This window comes from Pituophis catenifer, unplaced genomic scaffold (genome assembly GCF_029215685.1).
Source record: "Pituophis catenifer annectens isolate HBS135680 unplaced genomic scaffold, rPitCat1.0.hap2 SCAF_8, whole genome shotgun sequence".
In the NCBI taxonomy this organism is placed as follows: Eukaryota; Metazoa; Chordata; class Lepidosauria; order Squamata; family Colubridae; genus Pituophis; species Pituophis catenifer.
In genome coordinates, this window is record NW_027256888.1 from 57,652,390 (window position 1) to 57,676,692 (window position 24,303).

A 24,303-nucleotide genomic window follows, 5' to 3' on the forward strand; every position below is an offset into this window, starting at 1 on the left:
GAGAAGGTCATGCAAATATCCCGGACCTAAGTCATGAAGGGCCTTATAGGTGAGGACTAGCATTTCAATATAATATCAATAGCATTTCAATATAAGGAAATCATGAGAAAATGCAAAGCAATGCTTTTTTATCACATTACATGTTTGCTATTCAGCTCTGCTTGTAAGTAAAAACAATCTTGCTTTTCCTGAATCGTGGAATAGAATTTTTTAAAATCCTTGCCATATTTCCTTCACACTTAATTATTTCAGTGTGCCTTTTCTCTCCTAGCATTTTTGTTGAGGTGATGTGATTGAAACAGATCAATTGATACGGGAAAGTTTAGTCAAATGGCTTCCCTTAAAAAACAGAGCATTCAGTATTCCATTTCCAATTGGCAACTATATGTGGTTTAAATTTTGGTTAAAATCTTAAGGATTCCATAGTAACTGATAAGAGGCAGTGCAAGTCTCTAACAAATCATTTAATCCAAAGAAACTCCACAATAGGAAACATATTGATGTCACTATGGTTTTTTTTTTTGAAGCATAAAAATATAAGGAATAGACAAACAAGTCCAAAGGATGTGAATTTTATGTGTTAGTATATTTTAGCTATTCAGACAAAGTTAGCACCTGCTATCAAGTTGTATTCCTTTAGAACTAACAAGCAGTTGCCTCTAATGCTTTAGCTAGTATGCAAGACTTTCAGCAAAAATCCAGAGTTCTGCTGAAAAAGACAAAATTATGTGTGACATTGTACAGGTACACCTTGCTTAACAACTGCTTTGTTTAGTGAGAAAAAAATGCAACAATGCTGAAATAGTAATTTTACAGCTAATCTTTGCATTTACGACCATTGCAGTATTCTCACAACCACATAATAGAAATGCAACTGGTGCGTGCACTTACGACCATCATCGCACTGTCCTGCAGTCATGCGATCACCATCTGTGCACTTCACAACCAGCTTTCAACAAGCAAAGTCAATGGAAAAGCCAGCAGTAAAATTTCAAGTCATAGGCATATGTCTCAACTCAGCGACCATGGCAATGAACTGCTGATACCAATTGTGGTCTCTAAGCAAAGTTTACCTGTATGTCGTTACATGTATGTGTGTTTATATATACAACCTGCATCAGATTGTCCAACCATACAAAATACATTATTAGTTTTACTCTTGATTTTTATTCTGTAAGTTATTTTAAAAGAACAACAAAACAAACTAAAACCAATAATGAAAAATCCCCTAATAACAACAGGCAGAGATAGCAGGCAATGTATTTATCTTGCCTTTAGAGTGACAGTCTTTCTAAAAAAAGAGGCATTGAGAAGTTACCTTCTTTTGGAAGTTCTACGCTGACGTGGACTTTTCTTTGTTCCCATCAAATGAGCCTTTGCCATTGTTGGGACGTAGAGAAAATTCTCTTCTAAGATTTTAAAATTTAAGATGGACAGAATAGAAGAAAACGATCCAATGTTCTTTAAGCCCTTTGGGACTTTGAAGGTCAAACATTAACATTGTGTAAAATGAATCATAACAGTATAGACCGTCTGCTTTATAATTTTAGAATTAAAGTTTCCAAATAATTCCCCGATTCTAAGTTGCAAAAAAGAGAGGATACTATCATTGCTACATTTAACACTTTTACATTTTTATTTAATTAAATCAGCCATTGTACACATTGCAGCTATGTATTGTTAGTGCTGTTTGTTTGTTTTACATCTTTAATACATGCCCTCATAGATATATTCAGTTAAGTGTTATCACCATGGGAACAAGATGCCGATTTATCAACTTAAAATCACCTTCTCACAGTATTCAAGTTCTCTGATAACACAGCAAAAATTCAAAACTGAAAAAAAGGAGAATAGCCATTATGCTGTTACACAGAACATCATCTGCACCGCAAATAACACAACAGAAATGCATTTCTTGTAGAGCCCCAGTCTTGAAGGTTAAACAGTGATGTTCTTGACAATGAGAAATGAGCTATTGTGTGTCCTGCAATTCGGTCTCCTTTCATTTTGGCAGTCATTAAGTGCGTGTGTCCTGCTTTGCCAACCAAACGAATTTGCATGGCACTGAGTACGAGTTTTTTTTTTAAGCAGGAAACCAAAACCTCCTCAAATGTTTCTTTTCTCTTGGCATTGTTGCTTAATGAAGAGGTGCCACTTGTAACATTTATTTTCAGCATTCTGAGCACTGAGTGAGTCGGGTTTTGTTTAAAGAAACAAAGGCTAGCAGGGTTTTGAAAAATATTCAGCCCTAGAGGACCTGACTCATCATTGCTGAATATGCTTTGTGTTTATCAAATAACTGACTCAAAATGTATATCATTTCATATAATATATATATATATATATATATATATTATATATATATATCTAATTACATATATATGTTAAAATGCTACAGAGCTTCAGACCACTATTAGAATTAGGTACAGATCACAAAATAATTCCAGGGTCATATATGCCTTCTTGGAAAATCAAAGTGCAGACATTTACATGAATAATGCTTGAAAGGTGGTTAAGGACTATAAATAAAATAGCAAGAGAGGAAAAAAAAATAAACCAAACAAATGCGTAGTGGATTCCTGTCTCCTTATAAATAAAACTCCGGAGAAAACCTTCAAACACAATGGTAATAATGTCTGCTCGCTCAGTGCTAGGAAGGGTGAGAAGCAATTGGCATGATTATAGACAGGTCATGTTTTTATATTCCAATGCCACATGCATGTGCCAGATTTAAGAGACAATCTTGACAGAATGTGAGAAATCATTTTTTTTTTCCTGAAAGGGAATGGTTTCTTTTCCTCCTTCTATAATGTCTGTAGTGCAGTGGCCAGCAGAGACAACCCCATCAAAGTCAGTGTAGTGTGTTAAAGGAGTGATCAAAATAGTATAGAAATCAGAACTATTGAATGCACCCATTTCATGTCCCTGATCTAAAAGATTTAAATACAGTATGCAAAAGTGCCACAGATACAGCTGCTAGCACATTATATCTAACTGGGTATATTTTTTCTTCAGGAAATCTTGAGGTGGCTTTCCCAGGAAGCAAAGAAGCAGTAATGGCTGCAATCAACTGTCTTGTAAGGGAAACAGCTGAAATTTGAGGCTTTGTTCTGACTCTTTTTAGTCAAGTAATTTATTACACTGGAAGTCCTATGAACACAGGAGGATTGATTTGCTTTGTTCTTGATAGATCCGTGTCCTAGTTGTAATGGATTGTGTTAGCAATATTACATGAATTATTCTTCAACGAACCTTATAGTCCTGATGCTAAAAGTAGTCACAATAGGCAGTGCTTCTTTCTTTCCGTCTTGTGAATCCACATATTTTCTCTATTTACAGTTTGAAGTTAATAATATCCTTTAAAAAACACATGTACACTGTCATTTCAAGAGGCCTGTGGAAGAAACTTATGCGTTTATGGATCTGGTGCAAAAATAAAGAACAATAAAAATGCCAAGGGTGACAAGATAGTCAGGAGAGGGCACGAAGTCTATGACTTAGTAGATAAAACCATCCAGAATGAAGGATGTGATCTTTGGTCACAAATTAGCTTACAGATATTTAGAAACAAAGAAAATGAAATGGAAAACCTGCTCTATATGCTCAAAGTAGAAACAGCAGTGTTCCCTGACGATTATGTTAAATAATAACACCTATGATAAAAGAAAGTTGGATAAAGCTGGACAGTTAATGGATATGTGTGATGGTCTAAGGGTGAGATTTAGCAGCATCTCATTTGGCCTCTTTCTTCTGCTCATCTTTGCAGAAATGCCTTAATAATTGTTGAAGGTCATGCTGAAGATCATCCCGGGGTAGCGCGTCTGGTGTGTCCTCCAGCAGCTCCACATGAATCCGGTTTCCATACTGGTCCTTAACCACAGTCCTCTTCTGTGTACTAGCTTTACTCATCGTTGTCCTACAAGGAGTCAAAGAGAGATAATGAGTGAATTTGTAGGATTTTTTTAAAAAAGGAAATTGCATTCTATTTTTCATTTTAAAATTCTAGCATGAGTTTTGAGCTCCTGTAGGTGAAAGGACAGTGACTGCATGTGACTTTAAAGAGCTAAGAAAAGTGCTAAATATTTATATATAAAGTATCAATAACATTATTTTTTTAAAAAGTAATTTCCTTTCTTATGCTACACATATAATGCAAGCCTAAATTTACAATCAGGTTTAAACTGGTAGATTTGTTAAAATGTCAGCAACTTGTAACTTCTTGAGAAATTACTTGTGTGTGACATAAACTTGCACAGGCAGGGAGAAAGGATTGCTTAAAGGGACTGTGGGTCTGGGGTGAAATCCAGCAGGTTCTGACAGGTCCTGGAGAACTGACAGTGGAAATTTTGAGCAGTTCGGAGAACCAGTAGTGGAAATTTTGAGTAGTCCAGGGAACTGGCAAATACCACCTCTGACTGGCCCCAGAGTGGGGTGGGAATGGAGATTTTGCAATATCCTTCCCCCAGGAGTTGGGAGAGAATGGGGATTTTGCAGTATCCTTCCCCTGCCACGCCCACCAAGCCACACCACACCCACCAAGCCATAACCACAGAACTGTTAGTAAAAAAATTTGGATTTCACCACTGCTGTGGGTGTAGGCTATAGCCTGCTAAGATCAAAAGTTAAGTTGATGCATAGTTCACATTGCTGTGTAAAGTTAGAATGGGATAGTTTAAACTGTCCTTACGTATGGTTCGAACTTGTATGTAAACATTGTATCAATCAGACGCTTTCAGTTATAAATGTGTTTTAAGTTCTTTTCCTTCCTGATACTAGGAAAATTATTCTGAGAAACATTATTGTTTTGTAACATCAGTCTCTGTAACATCAATGCCTACATTCATATGTTTTAAACCAGCAACACTGATCTTTGTATGAAAATCCTGCAACAGGGAATCATTAACAAGATAAATGATAGGAGAACCATTCATATCCCCCACTACAAACCTGCTGTTTTTTGTCATTCCTGCCCATACTTACAATATTTAACTTCAACGAATCTCATTGCTAGGAAGATGGAATACAAGTCAATAAATAAATATGTTTGTCATTCAGTATTATACATTGAGACAAGGGAAGGGAAGGGAAGTAAGCTCTATTGTATACATATTTTTACTACTACTTCTCTTCAAGTAAGGGTTTCTGCAGTGATGGGAATGCACAAAATTACATCACAGAAATAATTTATTCAGTGGAAAAGACAGCTTATTTCTTTGGGTTATATTCCTTGAGAACCACAGACAACTGTATAGAGGTAGTCTCTGCTGACTTTTTAGTTCTTGGAGAGGAATATCAGGTTCATAGTAAGCCTCAAGAAACAGATGAACTAGGCTGTTTAACTATTTGATAACCCAAAAAATCCCATACTATTGTTATTTATACATTGTTAAAACCTTTTTATTGTTCCTTCTATTTCTGATATTCAACCCATGAATGATACTTGTTATATTGCTAAAATGGTGCCATTCACACACAAGAGGGAAGGTCCATAGTTTAGGAAATGTGTGTGCTATTATATGCACAGACATTCACACCTGTGAGAGCTTATCAATCTTTGTGGAAAGAGGAAATTAGAAGCAATATGCTAGATGTTTAATCAGCAGGATTCCATACTGCAACAACAATAAAAAACATATCTGTTGCCCTCTTCTTCCTAAGTCAGTTTTAAAAAAGAACAATAAACACTGTATCATTCCCCAGAAATTCAGGCTGTATTCCCAACACATCTGACTGGTACAAAATATGGGAAAGATATAATCTTATTGTCTATTTGGGGAGAACAGACATGTTCTAACTTCAAAGGTGGAAATGCAGCATCAGATTTCCCTTTGAGAACTGATTTTGTTAATTCTGACACCAGAGAAGGAATGTGAGAAACTGGAATTTTTGCCAATTATTGGACTGGCTTTAGATGCATTACAAATTATTGGCAGAGAAGTAAACAAACAGTTGAATCAAGAAAGAAACAGAAAGAATAATAGTTTTTTTTCCCTCATTTTGACTTTTTTTGTTGCTGGCAGAGTTTTAAAATTGTTAGAGTATAATTTTTAATATTTTAATTATATAAGTCTCCCAGGGTCATTTGGGAGCTGAGGTCCTATCAATTAATTAATTAAAACATAACAACGGGATTGTCCTGTCCAAGAATTTGGTTTAGAAGGAAGTACCTTTTTTTTTTACTATGTCTGAAGCACAGTCCTCAAAGATCTAAGAGGCAATTTAAATATTGAAGAAAATGGGTATGTATAATATGTATAAAAGATAATTAAGACCATCATCTACAAATATTATACTCCTCTTCATGTTGTCAGAGCAAGAATATTCTTTGTTTCAACAAAATTTAGGTTCTGAATCAATAGATCTCCATTACAAAAAAAAATGGAATTTCAACAAATGTTAAAAGGTGAAAGCTTTGGGAAACATTGATAGTCCTTCATTAAATACTTTTAAACAAAAAGTAAAGCCAACAAAGCAATGGTATCCAGATGGAGTCAGCATAGGCAGAATTGGAAAAGTTACCCTCTCCACACGCACATTTCTTATATAGTATAGCAGGGGTTCCCAATGGTGCTGTTCCGGGGCCTGTTAGGAACCAGGCTGCACGGTTGGAGGTGAGCGGCAAGTGAGTGACCAAAGCTTCATGTGTATTTGCAGCCATTGCCCAGTCACTGCCTCAGCTGCACCTCAGACCATCAGGCATTAGATTCTCATAGGGGCACGAACCTGTAACCTGTAAATTGTGCATCTGAGGGATCTAGGTTGCCCTCTCATTCTCTCCCGCCCTCCCCCCATCTATGGAAAAATTGTCTTCCATGGAACCGGTCCCTGGTGCTAAGGAACCCACTGCAGTATAGGACAGGGATCTCCAACCTTGGCAACTTTAAGACTTGTGGACTCAACTACTTCAATTCTGGATGTTGAAGTCCACAAGCCTTAAGGTTGCCAAGGCTGGAGACCCCTGGCATAGGATATATTCTGCCTACATAGTTGTGGATATGAACATAGCAATAGTAATAGCATTGAAATTATAATTAATCCCAGATAATTAACTTCAGTAGCATGGACATTGACTGGGGGCCTTTGTTTAGTCTCTCGCCTCCAAAACCTGGATCTTTTGGTATATGGATCTAGAGCCAAAACATTTCAATTAATTAATTGTCCAGATCTTTTCCTCTGACACTCTGACTTCCCCAAAACGTTATTTTAAAATATGTCATGCAAATTTTTTCTACATTTAGAACTTGGAATCAGAATTATAACTCAGCTATTTCTCAAACAACTGTTTGTTCCATCAATTGATTCTCCCCTCTTCCACAGTGTGTTAGTTTCCAAGTAAAGCTTAAGACACTGAGACTGTAAGTTGACATTTATTCAAATACTTTTATTCAAATTTATTCAAATAGTTAGTCTGTTAAATCTTTGGTCACTGCACAGGCTAGTGTCATGCCAACTCAAACCTTTTAATAAGCGACCCATCCTCTTTCATGACCTCTTTCTCTACTAATGGGGGAACTTCCATTTTCACTTTGTTACCTATGTAATTCAGGGCCTAAAGTAAAACAGGAAGCATAACTGTAGCATAAAAGACCCAAATATAACTTAATTATATTAACCTGCTAAAGTATCAGAACAACCAATGAGACAAATAATAGTTAAGCATATATGAAAAAAGTATTAATTGAATAATTTGCAAATTCTGTACTTACTAAGAATTTGAAATGTGTGACAAAACAATAGAATCTACTTTTACTGAGAATTCTCATGCTGAATTCCTGATGGAGACAAACAATCTCTTATGAAAAACAAAGTCTTTTCTTTTTGAAGGAACCCAGAGAGAGTGGAAAGAGCTCCAGTCTTACTAACAGATGGGATTTGGTTCATTAGGAAGAAGGCTCTTAGACAATAAAAGTGATTTGATCCAGGATTATCCTTGGGATCACATAAACATTTCAAATAGGGTAGCCATACATCGTATTTCATATACCTTGAGTACCCTACTCTTTGCATTTATAAATAAAATAACCCCACTTGCAAATTGAATTATATTGTTAAGAGTACATTTATACTGGAGATTTCTTTCCTAAAGTCCTCAACTATGTGCTTTCCACTGTGTTCTTGCATACTATGTTTAAATGTATCCAATCTAAAGAATGGAGCTTCGTGTTCAAACTGGAAATATGGTAGAAAGAAGATGTGCTGACATCACTCCCATCTGAACAGAAATTATCTATATTCTATTTATTCAACCAATACTGAGTCATATTTTTAATCAAATAGGATATGGTGAGTTTACAATCCTGCTCCAAATGCATCTGGAAAAAAGTTCATATTTACTAATCGATAAGCTTCTGCTGTACAATATTTCCAATCTGAGGGAACTTCAATTCTCCTTACGTCTGGAAAAATATGGCAGTTGTGAAAAGTTCCTAAATTCACTGTATAATAATGGATTTCTCTGTACAAATTGGCCCCCGTTGGCCTTGCCAAGCAGATTCAGTAGGTAGAAAATGGTCTTGTTAATGTGCCTCTTCCTGTATCACTTCCTTTCAATGAGGTACTGGAAGTAAACTACTGAACTAAGGCTCCTGCATAAATATGGGCAACCTCAATATAGAAGTTCCTTCAAGGTGCTGCATATCCTGAAGGAGACCATCAGGGTGACAGTGAATGAAGGATATAATAGTTTTGCTTTGTTGTCTAGAAGTCAGATGGCAGCACTCCTTTTCAAAGCAGCTTCAAATGAACGCTTTGCTTAAAGCATTATCAAAGCACAGCAAAACAACTTTTTACAGTTTTGTATAAGACCTAAAATTAAGACTCAGAGTAATCTCTCTCTGGGTTCCATTAGATCAGTGGTTCCCAACATGGGGTCCACGCTCCACAGGGGGACAATTTGATTTTTAATGGGGGCAATTTGAACCTTATTTAAACCAAGTTAATGGCCTTTTAGGCTTCCTCCGTGTGAGTAGAGTTCCCTTTTTGAGTAAAGTAAGAATCATATGTCACAGGGGAAGCATTAGGATTTTAGAGATGCTTAGGTGGGGCACGGCCAAAAAAAGGTTGGGAACCACTGCATTAGATGATACCTCTCAGATCTTTTTCAGAAGGAAAAATTGTTCTTTGTGAAGTGTTGAGTTTTTCTAAACATACTGGAAAAAAATAAGAGTACATTTCTATAATGATGCTTCATTACAATTAGCTATTTCTAATTTTTCTATATGTGTTTCTGCCCTTAGTACTATTGCAGTTCTAACAATGTTGCCAAAACCATACAATTATCTCACCTCTTCGAAGTCATCTTTGGCTGATGGAAGATTCACTGCTAAACTAGAATCTCCATGATGTTTTTCCATTCTCTCCCCATGTACTAAGGTAGTTTTTATAACTTTGCTGACCTTGCGGCCTTCTACTGGCTCAGCCTGGAATTCTGAGGCACTTGGTAATACACTTGGCTCAGAAAAGGTCACCTGTGAAAGAGATTTCATGAATAATTGCATATGTCAATAATTGCTTATTCCAGAACCATGGTTATTGGCTGAGTAGATAATGCCCAAAAAATTATTTTGCTACTTTCCTGTGAAATGTTTGCGCTAACGTTACTGATTCATCCATTTCTTGGAAAATGATGACGTTGGGGGCTAGACATGTTAAAGAATTGCTCTACAATTCTTCATTGAATGAGCCATCTTCCAAGGGAGTTTAAACAAGATATGTGAAGTGAACCTTATGAAACAAAATTTACAATTAAATGTAATAAACAGAATAATTTAGAATGGGTAATTCTAGCGCCAATTTCAAAAATTCACTTCAAATAAATAAACTGTGGCAGGGAAAAAAAATTAATCTAACCTCCGATTGTTCACTTTCACTTTTCAACACCACCCGCTTTATGACTTTGGAGTAACTGTCTCCCTCTTCCACTGTAACAGGGTCTTGGGGTTCTCCCTGCATCACAACTTCTTCTTTTTCTGTTCCATCTGGTAAAACGAATCGCCTGATGATTTTCCTAGTGACCTAGCAGGGTGGCATGTTCATCAAGAGTTATGTTAGCATGTAGTTGAATTTTAAACCATGGTAGTCATCTTTGTCCTTTAAAATACCTAGCATTCTCTCTCATGTGCATACACAAATAAGCCTTAACTTGCTATTTCGTTAGCAGGTAACATGAGGCACAATTTCAGCTAACAGGTTCTCAAAATACTATTTCAAAGCAATTTTAATATATCCATCACATGATATGTATTATTAAATACATTATAATTTTAACATGTTCTCTCTTAAAATGAATAGATATTTTTGTGCAACAGTTATATGGGATAAAATGTTTTCCTTTACCCCATGTGGTGTGAAATGCATAGAGCCTAAATCCTCACTTTCCATAAGAGATTTCCTTGTTACATATACAGGTAGTCTTCAACATGAGACCAGAATTGAGCCCAAAATTTCTGTTGCTAAGTGAGACATTTGTTAAGTGAGTTTTGCCCCATTTTACGACCTTTCTTGCCACAGATGTTAGGTAAATCACTGCAGTTGTTAAGTTAGTAACACAGTTGTTAAGTGAATCTGACTTCCCCACTGATTTTGTTTTTTAGAAGGTCGCAAAAGGTAATCACATGGCCCTGGGACACTGCAATCATCATAAGTACATGCCAGTTGGCAAACTTTTGAATTTTGATCATGTGTCCAATGGTCATGTGATAAATGGTCATAAGTTACTTTTTTCAGTTATGTAACTTCAAAAGGTCACCAAATGAACTGTTGTAAGTTGAGGACAACCTGTATTAAAGTGTCCTTAAGCTCCTCGATTTAACTCTGGAAACCTTGAAATGGGTCAAATGTACTAAAATGCTCTTTATATTCTCGTAATAAACCATCAGCTGAATACCTTCTTCACCACAATATGGCCATGTTCATCCACATACTGTTCCTCCGTTACAGCTTCCGGGGGTATTTCAGGCACATCATCAGCCTATTAAACAAAGAACAGAGTTCAGAAAAAAATAACTGGCTATTTTAAATAAACTGCATAACAGAAGTTAGTTGGCTCAAACAACAACATAAATTAGGCAAGAAGCACTGAAGCAAATTGCTCCAATGCTATTAAACATTTTGCAAATAGATCCTTTTTAAAAAGCATGCAAACTTGGAACAAGAAAGAATTTGGCTAGTAGGTGGTGCTGAAGCAGCAAATCAAACTGTCCTCTAAGAGAGATAGTTTCTTTCAAAATGCAAATTAATTATCTACCATTTGGATTTACATTCCTTGAGTTTCCAAATGAAATTGGAAAAAAAATATTTATGTTAATCAATTGACATGCATTACCCAGGAACATGCCAAATTCATCAGTGCATTGCCAGCCAAGGGGGTGTTTCAGGAACAGGATTTTAGGAAAAGGGTGGGTTTTAGAGGTATAACCAGGGCATAGTTGCCACTGGTACGTGCAATAGTTCAACACTCCTGTACCTGAATAATTACCCGGCGGCGAACGACCCTGGTAGTTACCATCTCTTCCTCATCTGAGCTGACCTCCAGCTCACCTAATTCCTCTGCTAGCTCCTAGTGGAAGCATGGAAGCATTGCTCTCATCATACTGGTACTGTACATGTGAATGAATAATTGGGCCCCTTTCTAATAACACAACGAACACCATACAAATGCTTGCTGGAATGAGATACACTGCAAAATATGCTGTACTACTTTCTTTCTATTTTGGGGCCGAATGTTTGAAATCTTCTTTGAACATTTGATGTTACAAGCCGAGGAAACCTGCCTTCAACTTTCTTTTAATACCATGTACTACATAAAAGCAGCGCATCAGTTGAATAATGCAAATATAGTTACAACTTCATCTTTCATAAACCCAATTAGACTAAACAGATATGAGTTTCCAACAATTTTCTAATTATGAACTAGATCAGTGGTTCTCAACCTTTTCTTCACCACGGACCCCCTTTAAATACCTTTAGTGGCCACGGACCATGGCCACAGACCACCACGACTTAACTCAAGATTTAAATTGTAATATTTCTTCAAGCCTTCGGTGACCCCCTGTAACAACATCACAGCCCTCCAGGGTCCACAGACCATCGGTTGAAAACCACTGAACTAGATTATATTGCAAGTTTGAGTTAATTAATAATTACTATATTTGCTTCTGTCTTTTAGCCAGTAAAAAAAAAAAGATATAATTCCTTTACACTTAGAAAACATAGTTAGCTTTGATTTAAATAGTTCTGGGATATTTTCAAAATCCTTTTCACTTTTGAAGCAACAATTTCTTCAGGTAAAGATACTGGAAATAAAATTTGCTCACTACATATTTACTGTTGTGATTTTTCTGCAATGGGACTTGGGACATGTTTCTTAAAGGCTCATAATGACCACTGAGTTGCCATGGTAGCAACTTTCAAAGTGCCAGGGAACTATAGGTGGCATGCAGTTAGGTTACTGCTCTATTGGTCAATCCAATCATAACTTATGCATTTTCAATGAGAAAAATGAATTATTTTCTAGAGTTGAACAAAATCTTCGAAAGAAGTGGTTTGGTGAAAGACCTCTTTTTATACTGTTAAAGTAACCATTCTTTGTTCGGGCTTGTTTGATAGCATCAAAAGGTGTTCTTGGGTTTATCCAAATTTTCTATTGCTCAGGGAGACATTTGTTAAGTTTTGTCCGCATTTTATGACCTTTCTTTCCACAAGGGTTAAACGGAATCACTGCATTTGTTAAATTAGTAACACAGTTGTTAAGTGAATCTTACTTCCCCAATGACTTTGTTTGTCAGAAGGTTGCAAAAGGTGATCCCATGACCCTGAGACACTGCAACCATCCTAAATATGAGCCACTTGCCAAGCAGCTGAATTTGATCATATGAACATGGGAATGCTGCAACGGTCATAAGTGTAAAGAACAGTGATAAGTTATTTTTTTCAGTGCTTCTGTAACTTCGAATGGTAACTAAACAAACTGTGGTAAGTCAAGGACTACCTGTATTTCTACTTGTTTGTTTCATTGTTTTCCAGTGAGTGAAATTATTGTGCATGGTCAAAGACAGCTTGTGAAGCATCCATACAAACCTGCTTTTCCAATTAAAGACAGATGTTCCATGCATGCTCCTAAATATTCCCAAATAGTTTTTTGGAAAGAAAAATGTGCAGCTCTATTATTTTCTGATTTAACTGATTTTTTTTAATGAAAAGTTTTGATAATTCTCAATCACCATGGGACAAAAGTACATTTTCATTCACAATCTAATTCCTAACACATTCTTTGTAGGAATTAAAATGTGGAAAGTATGTAATTTTAACGAATTCTTATTTTGCTGCAAATATATATGTTTGGAAAAGCTTTCAAAACATTTCTTGCCTTTTTTTCTTTCCATACAGAAATCATACAGTACAAAAATATTGTATCTTAATCTTGCTAAAAATTCTTTCAAATAATTCTTCTTACATCCATTATCTATTTTTCAGTTCAGGCTTATTCTGTTCTTATTCAGATGATTGCCTCTTTTTAGTTATATTTCTCTCTATTCACTTCTGTGTTAATGCTTTACATTTTTCAGTGCATTGTCTTTCAATTTTCTTTTCCTAGAACTGTATTTTAATCTAGAGTGTGTGAACACCTCTTATTTCTTATTATCTGGGTGTACTGTTCCAAGTATTAAATAAGATTACATTAAAGATTTTCTTCTTCATTAATTCTTCAAAGGGCACTATTTCATGAATCATGTTAGTGTTACAACTTACTTTTTCTAACAATTCTTCTTCGTGTCTTTCTAATTCTTCAGGCGGTTCATCAGTGGATTCCACAATCACCAGGCTGTTTTTCCTTGGATGCATATCTTCTTGCTGAAAGTGATGGTCTTCAGGTTCTTCCACAATGGGAGAATCAGTTCGATCACTAGATGTTGGAGTATGCAATGGTGGCCTTTCAAGATCTTCACATCCTGTGGTGGAATCCCCAGACTTATCACTGGCAATGCTGGCTGTTTTTACACTTTGGGGCACTTGTGTCAAATCTGCTCCAGAAGTTGTGATACTGTTAATAAAAATTGGAGAAAACAAATGATTAGTTCTTCTAGTCTGTCTCTGAGGAATAAGGTTTTTTCTAAAATCACTTGGCTTTGTTTTGAAAAGTGGCATGTAACGTTCTGAAATGAATAAATCGGGATACAGTTGAGTGAGAATACCAGTGAGAATTCAATGACGATTGTCATGACTACTAATCTAATATGGTTCAGGTTCTCATATTAGAACTTATTTTCAAGTAAACTGGGTTTCATCAGACAAAAACCAGTATCTAGCAATATTTTGTATAGACATTTGTGTTAAACCAAAACAGTCTAGCTTTCCAGGATTCCATTATGATATATTTTGATTTCAAGTAGTGGACGTTTCCTCCCCCTTTAAAAGAATATTTGGCTCTCCTGAATTCTTGTCAGCAATTTCACTGCTCCCATTCATTCCATTTGTTCCATTGCCACCACAGGCTAACAGCAGAAAGAATAGAATAGAATTAATGGTTTTCTTTCCAGCCTGTCATGTGTGTCATAGCAATTGTCTCTTTGTGACTATTTAATTCAGACTAGTATTACATAAGTGCCCTGATTCTAACTCAGTGGTTCTCAACCTGTAGTCCGCGGAACCCTAGGGGATCTCAATGTCATCACAGGGGGTCCGTGAAGGCTCGAAGAAATGTTATGACTTAAATCTTGAGTTAAGTCTTGGAGGTCTGTGGCCATCCCCAGTGGCCACAAAAGGTATTTAAAGGGGGAAGAAAAGGTTGAGAACCTGTTTATTTCCAGGAATAGGAATAGGCAAGCTCAAGGATTACCCACTTTGGGAATCTTTGGCCTCTTACTGATTGATACTCCTCTCATGGAAGCAATGTCTGCTCCTCAATGAAAATTTCACCCAGTAATTCAGTATTTAGAGAACCTTGGCTGATCTCACCATGAATTGAGCTTCATTCAAAATAAAAAAAGAAAAAGAAAAAAGAAAAAAACCATTATCTAACCCAGTCAATATTTTGCCATACTAAGAGTACGCTCAGAAATGACAAATCTTTGTAGCTAACTTGACGATCTATTTTCATTTCATTTCATCATAAGTCTAAGAATATTTTAAAATGATATATCGGCCATATACTGTATTTGCTTTACTCTAAACTTTTAGAAATTATTTAGCTCACTGATTTTTTTTCTTGACAAAATTGAAGGGTTTCTAGTCTTGCAAAATTTGTATTTGTTCCTTGCTTATGAAACATGATCTCTATGCAATAAATATTTCCTATTGCTATATATGCCACCCTATTGTAGAATTCTTACACATACTCCTGTGTAGTAGGTGAACCTTCTGTCAACTCATGAGGCTTCCCTGAGAATTCAGCTTTCACATGATCTTTCTGTATTTGGTGTAGTAGTTCTACCACAGATAGTTCAGTCTCAGCCTTCGATGTGCCTTCATGCAAGGGTGAGCAACTGAGAGAAAGATCTTCTTCTGAAACAAGAGGAGGATGATCTGATTGCTCACTGTCTTTAGAAAAGGAATATTCTTCCTCTTTTTTATCTTTTGTGCTGCATAGATCTTCATGAAGTGCAGAGAACCCTGAAGGCAAAGTAAAACAACAATTATTTAATCTCTATAAATGAGGTAATTGCTATCTAGATGCAGATTTGTAGCGATGTGAAGTGGAGCAAAGATTTCATGCTAAAAGACTATATAGCCGTGATGGCGAACCTATGGCATGCATGCCACAGGTGGCACACGGAGCCATATTAGTGGGCACACCAGCTCAGCTCTGGGGCACATGCGCGCGACTGCCAGCTGATTTTTGGGCCTTCTGGGCCCACCAGAAGTAGGGAAACAGGCTGTTTCCTGCCTCTGGAGGGCCTGGGGGTGGGGTAGGCCCGTTTTTCTTTCTTACCTGGCTCCAGATCCTCTCTGTGTATCTGAGAAGGATAAACAGCCTTTCCCACTCCCTTGGAGGCCCTACTGAAGCTGAAAGGGCCCATTTCCCGACTCCCGGTGGGACAGGAAGTGACGTTTTTTCCTGTCCCCAGCCTCCAGAGACTCCTAGAGAGGCTCCTAGAGACTCCTAGAGAGGTTCTGGAGGCTGGGGACAGCAAAAAATGTCACTTCCTGTCCCACCGAGAGTTGGGAAATGGGCACTTTCAGCCTCCGTAGGGCCTCCAAGGGAGTGGGAAAAGCTGTTTTCGCCCTTCCCAGATACACAGAGAGGATCTGGAACCAGGTAAGAAAGAAAAATGGGCCTACCAGGCCATCATGTGCCAGGAGCGGGGGGGAGGGGGTTGCGCACGCATGCGCGTGGGCACGTGCATGCGCGACCCTCCCCGCCCCCCCCTCTCCTGGCATGCGATGGCAAAAAGGTTAGCCATCACTGCTATATAGCATGCAACTCAGCAGTTTCAAAACATAAATTAAAGTTTGTTATATTTAATCATAGATAAATAACCATGCCATGTGTTCAAATATAAGAACTTGCTAGTAATTTCTACGAATCCTATCGACTAAAACTCCATATAGCCAGAATTTCAATAAAGGAAAGTATTTGTAGCTCAAGGTTAAAGTGAGGGGTTATTAGTGCTCACTAAGCTTGATTGTTTTCTTGCAGACATTTCATTACCGAAGCTAGGTACCATCAACAGTGCTAGTAAAGTTCTCAATTTATATTCTAGTGTAGAGATGTCAAACTCAAGGCCCGCACGTGGGCCTCCCGAGCTCCATTTTTGCTGGCAAAGGATTGCAGGAGGTTGTCGCAGCTGAAAATGGAGCTCAGGAGCCCGTCTTCACTGGTAGAGCACACAGGCCACCATAGGCGCCCCCAACATGAGTGATGTCGAGCTGGCCTTGCCCACCCTTTCCCGCCCCCCCCCAGGTCAAACACAACCCTGATGCGGCCCTCAATGAAATCGAATTTGACACCCCTGTTCTAGTGCAAGAGTGTCAAACTGATGGCCTGTAGACGATGCGTCATGCGCTGGCCACCCCCACGAAAAAGCATCGCAATATGTCACATGACATTATGACGTGGTGAGTTTTGATATCCATGTTCTGGTGGCTTGCCCTGTTAATGTTGGAGGGAGTGGTCTTGGATTTTTTGGTTGGGTTGTTTACTGTTAGCTTGTTTGAAAGTTGCTTTATTAAGGTATTGTTTACTTCTTGATTTTGGTCTGATGTTAGTCTTGGAGTTAATCTGTGCTCATCTGGGTGTTGATTGCTGGGGGGGGATGTTTTGGTCTTTTTGTTCACATTTTGGGTTGTTGATTGTCTCTTTCACAAAGTACGTAGACATTGTTTATATGTATATGTCTATTGGTGGCTATAAAGTGTTTTTTGACTTGGTTTGGTCTAGGATGGTCACAGTTTTCCAACTGAAACTATAATTAGGTTTGTTCATATGTTGTGAAAGTAAAGATTTCATCATATTGTCTGACTGCTAGTTGGTGTTCATGGATGCATTCTGGCAGTCTTCTTCCTGTTTGGGCTATGTAGTGGCTGTTGCAGTCATTACACTATATGTTGTAGATGATTCCTGTTTTTTTAGCCTTGGGGATACTGGGTTTTTTGGTTCACTTAGTTTTGGAAGACTTTAGTTGGCTTGTGTGCTGCACTGATTTCATGCGGTAGTAGTAGTCAATGGTTTCTGAGATGTTCTTGATGTATGGCAGTGTTGTACTTTTTATGGCTTGTGTTATTTGTGCTATATCGATTTGAGTGGTCAGGCACTTTTTGATAAAGTTGCATGGATACTCATTTTATTAGATGATGTTGTTTAGCTGCTTTTATTTCCTTTTTCTGCTGTTCAGTTTGCTGTAGTGAGTTTGTCCTTGTCTAAATAAAGTTTTTATACAGTTTCTCTTGTGGGAGGTTAGATTATTGCTTTGGTAATGGAGCACTTATTAGTGGTGTGCGTAGTTTTCCTAGTTTGTGTTTCTAGTTTCCCATTGTGGTTTCTGCTGATCAGGATGTCCAGGAAGGGTAGTGAGTAGTTTTTTGTCTTCTTCTCTGAATTCCTTCTCTGGATTCTTCGGAAGATATTGATGGTTTTGTGGGTGTTCTCTAATTGATGCTTTTTATTATGGTGAAGTGTCATCTACATGAATTTCAATATGCACATCTACTATTGATTTCTCAATATTCAGTGATATAGTATAGGATGATTCACTTCTGATCATCACTACTACAATGTTGAAAAGCACTATATTTATTCCTATATGAACTGATGGGAATGCTCTCCTTGGTACAGAACCACTGGTAGTTATCTCAGTGATAGCTGATGGGTATTATTTGATAACAATCAGTTACTGAATAGTAATCATGCATGTGTAAAGTACATTCTCACCTTCACTGTGATCCAGTACCATTGTCTGTTCAATCTCTGCATAGGTGCGACTATGATCTCTGGACTTTTCCATACTACTTTCCATTAGGTGAACAATATCCATTCGGTTAATTTTTTTAAGACACTCTGTAAGACCTGAATCTGTGTTATGGAAGAGACAGCATTTATTTTTAATAATTTGTACATATGAAGAATGCCATCTACTCAGCTTTTGGATAACCGCTGTGAAGTCAGCCAATAGGAGGGTAAAGTGTGTCTCTAATCACTTGAAAAGCGGTGGTTATTTGTTTTTTTTTTCTTTTTGATCCTTCTAGTTGTCCTGATAATCACACTTATATATGATTTATTATATTTTTGGGGAGGGATATGAATTGCCTCCTGAAATAGTTTTAAAGCAATCTTCCAAGTAACAATGACCCACTAAATACTGTATATTCAGATATATGAAAAGGGTGACTATGTGGTAGCTTTTGTACAAGTTATCAACACTTCTGAGAAAAGCAACCGCAAATGTTGCACTATTAATGGAATGTCTCTTCATTCCAATAGTAAGTACTTAACTAGGAGTCTCTAGCAATATACAGTAGGTAGTAATTGCTTAGCGACTGCCTTGTTTAGCGACTATTTGCAGTTATGATGGTGATAAAAACAGTTAACTTTATGACCAGTCTTCACATTTACAATCTTTTCAGGTCTGTAAAGGAAAACTGAAGTGACATAATAAGCGTAGTCATTTTTCACTTAGCAAACTCTTCAGTTAATGATATGGTAGAATTGCCAGCCCCAATTGCGGTCACTAAATGAAGATTACTTGTACATAATACGGTAATAGAAAGATACTAATTATCTTGGTTGCTTAAATGGAATTATTTCTTGTGGATGAAGTAGCTATAACAGTACTGGTACTGTTTATGTTTTATTTATAAGCTGCCCTGCATCATGAATATTAGAGGAGTACTACTAATGTTTAGCAATCATATTAGGAAGGAAAGGCATGTCTATTCACAGAGCTGTCTTATTCTTTTGAATATATACAAATACAGGATATCCCAGAGAATACACAGAATTTACTTGCAAATTATGCAGGTACAGTTGCTCTGAAAATGACAATTGTATAGGAAAGTAAATTTACCCTTCTCTACTTGAATCATTTTTTAGTTTAAAACAGAGGTGAAATCCAAAACTTTTCCCTACAGTTCTGTTGGCGTGGCTTGGTGGGCGTGGCAGGGGATATTGCAAAACCTCCATTCCCACCCCACTCCAGGGGAAGGATACTACAAAATCTCCATTCCCACACTGCTCTGGGGCCAGCCAGAGGTGGTATTTGCCGGTTCTCCGAACTACTCAAAATTTCCGCTACCCGTTCTCCAGAACCTATCAGAATCTGCTGGATTTCATCCCTGGTTTAAAACCATACTACCTTCAAGTTATTATATGTCCTCCAAGAAAAGCATATAAACAGAATATGAGCATGTTAATTTATATCACTGAGATATAAACAGTTCTATATTATTGAGAACATGGAAAAAAGAAACATTAGAAGTCCTTTTCATCAGTACTGTAGTCTCAGTATACAGTGTAGCTACATTTAAAGGCAGATTAGATCATAGATAATTATCACCTATAGAAGTCCATACATAGTATGGGTGTCCTTGTGTGTATATAGGATTTTTATATTGTTTTGCTTTTGTATGACACTTGCATTCTCTTATATAAATTGCTCTTGGTTGTCAGAATGGAAGAGGAGTGAGGGATGGTAACTGCTAAAATAAATATACCAGTGGCATGCTTCCCATCTCTTTCCAGCCAATATTTCAGTAATGCATGACTCTGATCCTGAAGGGAATTAGGATTCTCGATCCGAATTTGATGAATTTGTTCTTCAGTGAAATCCAGTTCTCTTGCTAGCTCTGTAAGTACAAAGTATTCAAATAATTTTGACCAGTTGCAATTCTTTATAAATATCACTTATTGCTATCTTATTGCTATACTTATTGCTAGATCTATCTATCTATCTATCTATCTATCTATCTATCTATCTATCTATCTATCTATCATACACACACACACACACACACACACACACACACACACACACACACAGGTAGTTCTGATAATATTTAACAAATTTGCCAAAATTGTAGACAATATTTTTCTTGAACTATAATTTATATGGTTGCAATCCAGTTATAATCACTATTACAATAATTATTTAATTGAAGAATTTTTCTGTAGCTTCAGGATCAGGAGTGGCACTCTTTCTACCCCTCTTTTTCATTCTCTTGGGCTCCCATTCCACAGTCATCAAATTTTGTGGACAAATTGCTAGATTATATGGGTGTGCAATTCAAATAGGTGCATTAAGGCTCCAATAAGTTTAATGCTTCTACTTTTAATGTACTTTTAAAAGATCTTCAGTGTTTTAAACCTTGATCAATTGTGCAACAATTTCATCCTGCTCTTCTGGGAATGTCATTGCATTACCTCTATGCTCCTTGCAAATTGTAAAAAAGTTGCTATCTCGTTCTTGGCATTTTATGAATTCTGCTTTCTTATGAGACTAACATTCTATGGATTTTATGGAAAATTTACGAATGGGTTCAAACTACATTTAAGTATTTTTTTTAGAAATACAGCCCAGTTTCTATTAACATTAATTTGAAGCAACAATAATACATCTGCATTACTCCTTAAGTACATCGATCAGCTGATCCTCCTACTATCTGCAAAACAGATCATTCACATTTAGTACATCTCAAGAAGAACTGAAAGATCTATTATTAGAATTGTTATCCTCTTTGTGCCTTTTCTTTTTATTCTTACAATAAAAACATAGATTATATTTATGCTGCATTACGGTAGCCCAATTTTGCACTGCATTACGGTAGCCCAATTTTGTGGCATTTTTGTGAGAAAACAAAAAATACTATTTTCCCCTCATATTTGTTTATCAATTTTTTAAAACTATCCATGTTCCTCACAGAAGGACTGTGGGGGACATGTTAGCCTGATCTTCTTGGCAACGGCTTTTTGGAGATTACTAAACACTGAACTTTTCCAAAATGTTTTTGGAAAATGATACATTTTGCTATTTTGCTTTCCATATATTTATTTTAAAATACTAACTGATGTTCTCAGGTGTTTTTAAATGAACATATGGTGCTTTTTATTTACTGTGGGCATTTTATAGTATTTTGGCATTTTGTGAAACACTGTGAGTCAGCAAAGATTGTTAGTAATAATAACAGTGCATATTTATTTTAGTACATATGTATTTTAGAACCCAGTGTTATAACTTCATGTGTGCATATCGTATTTATATAGCAAGAAAGCATATATAGATATACCAATTAAATCTATACCATGCTAATAGTATTAAAACTTTTTACTGAATAGCGATTCAGAGAAGAGCTAAAATCAAGGGAGTGACTACTATTAACGTTTTTGAATTGCAACTGTTCAGTCAGCATGTTCAATGATTCTGGGAGCTGTACTCAAAAAAATCTGAAAGTGCAAGGTTGTATGGAATAAGCAAATATGTGAAAACTGTTGTTTCTGGCAAACATACAGATTAACAACTGTGATCTCTCCAAGGTTATACTTTACCTGTCCAGCTGAATCCAAGATGATCAGCAATATGTGCTAGTCTTTCTTCTAGTCTTTTCTGATCATCTTGTTGTTCTAAAATAAGATTAATAGAACAGTTGTTTATTTGTATGAAAATATTTTTTAAAAATGAAAGGAGTCTCCATAAAATAGGCCAGTGTTTTTAGAACAGTGGCTGCTTTTAAGTGAATTAAAGGCCTTGATAAATGACTAGATTTAAAATATTCTACTCTTCAGCAATTCATTAAGAATTTCTTTCAAAAATATGCATTAATGTGTTATTGGAAACACTGTCCTAAATTTTATGTAAGTTCCCATCTATTTTAAATAAAATAAAACAAAGGGAAACTAAATATTTTGCTGGGGCATTTTTCCATGCTACTTTGGCTAACAAATTAAATGGGTAGTATTTGTGGCCTCTAGAATCATTCTGTGTCTTCTTCTCAATTACTGAACTACATTTTAAGCCACACAACTTCTAACAGTTAAAATGAATTATGAATTATTATGTCAGGATGATATATTAAATCATATGTTTAATCCAACATTTCATCTTTCCCCCCCTCAATTTTTCCCTTCTTCACAAAAGTAGGCATGGAAAAGGAAGCACAAACTTGTTTAGAGAAAATATGCATAAAAGCAGCAGGAAAAATAGATATATCCAAAAGCCAAGGCAATATCAGCAGAGTTTGAGTTTTTGTTTTCCCATAGACGCATTTTAGATCTTCAAAAAGTCTATTAGGAAATATATTCAGAATCCCACTATCATTTTTCTTTAGTACTCTATAGTACTACTGTAGGAGTGGATTCTTAAGAAAAAAATATACATGAACATTCCTCTCTAAATTTTAGAGGATTGAATCCATAAATTCAGTATTTGAAAATAGCCTTCAGTTAATTATGGAAGCAAAATTCAATGTGTTTCTAGATTCTGATAACTTTGACGCATATAAATGGATCTACATATCCAGAATTATAGTAATCTTACCTGTCTTTTTCTGTGTCAAAAATATTTCATTAAAAAGATTCAAGCAGAGTGATGAAAAATCAAAAACTAAAACTTGCATTGGTCAGCTGTACTACAAGTGAAATAATGTTATAAGTTTATTAGTGTTAAAACAACATTAAGGAAGTGTGTGTTTTTCATATGAGAAAGCTTATTTTGTTATATTTATGCTTTCCGTGAACATTTGCATTGTGCAATCTTGAGATTGTTTCAGAGACAGTAAAACACATAAAAAACACAAAACAAACGGAGCTCACACAAAGCACATTAATAAACATAGGAAGCTTTTTAAAACAACACACGAACCATACACCAAGAGCAGGGCAAGGAGTAAAATAGAAGAAACAGGCAAAACCTTGCGATTTATGACATGCGTAGCAAAGGGAACCCAGTGGCTGGCAAATACCTTCAACATGGTCAGGGACATTTTCATCAGGAATACGTTCAATCAGAGTCTCAATGGACTCATCCCAAATGGGCCTGGTGTCAAAGATGTCCTCGGCAAGTGACTGCTGGGTCTCAATGGATGGCACATTTTCAATAACCGAAACTTCTAGGGCACTACTACTTTCATCATCTGAAACTAATTCTTGTTCTCTCTCTGACTGTGTAAGTCTATCCACTAACTTGGAAGCTTCATCGCTAATCTCCTCAAAGAATTCTATAGAATTTTTGTAAAGGTCAAAAAAATGTTCCTTACTTTCTTTTGAGGGACTAACAGCATTTCGGGAAGTTGAGGCACTTCTGCTCTTAACAGGTAATCGTGAAGAAAATATCTTTGGTCGGGCAGTCATCAGCTCATCTGATTCTAGTTCAAGCTTCATCTCCCCCACCCTCTCTCTGGTCTCTGCTTCTGCCTCAGTGCAACTTCTAGCTTTGACTGAATGCTTAGCTTTTGAGTCCATGGAGGCACTGGCATCAGATTCAGATTTGCTCCTAATGTCTTGTTTCATAGGTACTTTGCAGGTTACATCAGGGACTTTAGCTGATTCTGACTGCCAGGCAGGTGTTTCTGTCTCTAAAGATTCTTGCTCACCTCTTTGAAAAATTGCCTTAACTGGAATTTTAGATTTTGGTTTGGAAGCATCATCCTGTGGTTCTTCCAGGCTGTCTATGACGCCAACAGAAGGAAGGCTCTCAGCTTCTGACTTATCTGATGATGGGAATGTAGATGGAGTAGCCCTAATGGGGATTTTGGATTTGCTTTCACTACAAGGCACACTCTCCATGGCAGCTGTGGGGATTTCAATCACAGATTTCTGTTCTTCTGGGGAGGAATCTGGGGAATCATCTTCTTTTTCAGCACAAACAGACCTAGTGACTG

The 24,303-nt window shown here is 36.7% G+C and overlaps 1 protein-coding gene across 1 annotated transcript in view; it reads right to left on the bottom strand.

The window, feature by feature from the left end:
• Positions 1 to 1,618: 1,618 nt before the first annotated feature.
• ANK2 (ankyrin 2) overlaps positions 1,619 to 24,303 on the bottom strand; it is a 181,699-nt gene continuing 159,014 nt past the window's right edge. The window contains exons 37-47 of the mRNA XM_070948372.1: positions 21,974 to 22,048; positions 20,146 to 20,277; positions 18,368 to 18,508; positions 15,330 to 15,609; positions 13,750 to 14,041; positions 11,465 to 11,557; positions 10,886 to 10,969; positions 9,850 to 10,014; positions 9,285 to 9,467; positions 7,458 to 7,549; positions 1,619 to 3,916 (exon numbers count right to left, since the gene is read on the bottom strand). Of these exons, the coding sequence (XP_070804473.1) occupies positions 3,733 to 3,916; positions 7,458 to 7,549; positions 9,285 to 9,467; positions 9,850 to 10,014; positions 10,886 to 10,969; positions 11,465 to 11,557; positions 13,750 to 14,041; positions 15,330 to 15,609; positions 18,368 to 18,508; positions 20,146 to 20,277; positions 21,974 to 22,048 (1,721 nt within the window). The 3' untranslated portion in view covers positions 1,619 to 3,732. The remainder of the gene's footprint in view (positions 3,917 to 7,457; positions 7,550 to 9,284; positions 9,468 to 9,849; positions 10,015 to 10,885; positions 10,970 to 11,464; positions 11,558 to 13,749; positions 14,042 to 15,329; positions 15,610 to 18,367; positions 18,509 to 20,145; positions 20,278 to 21,973; positions 22,049 to 24,303) is intronic.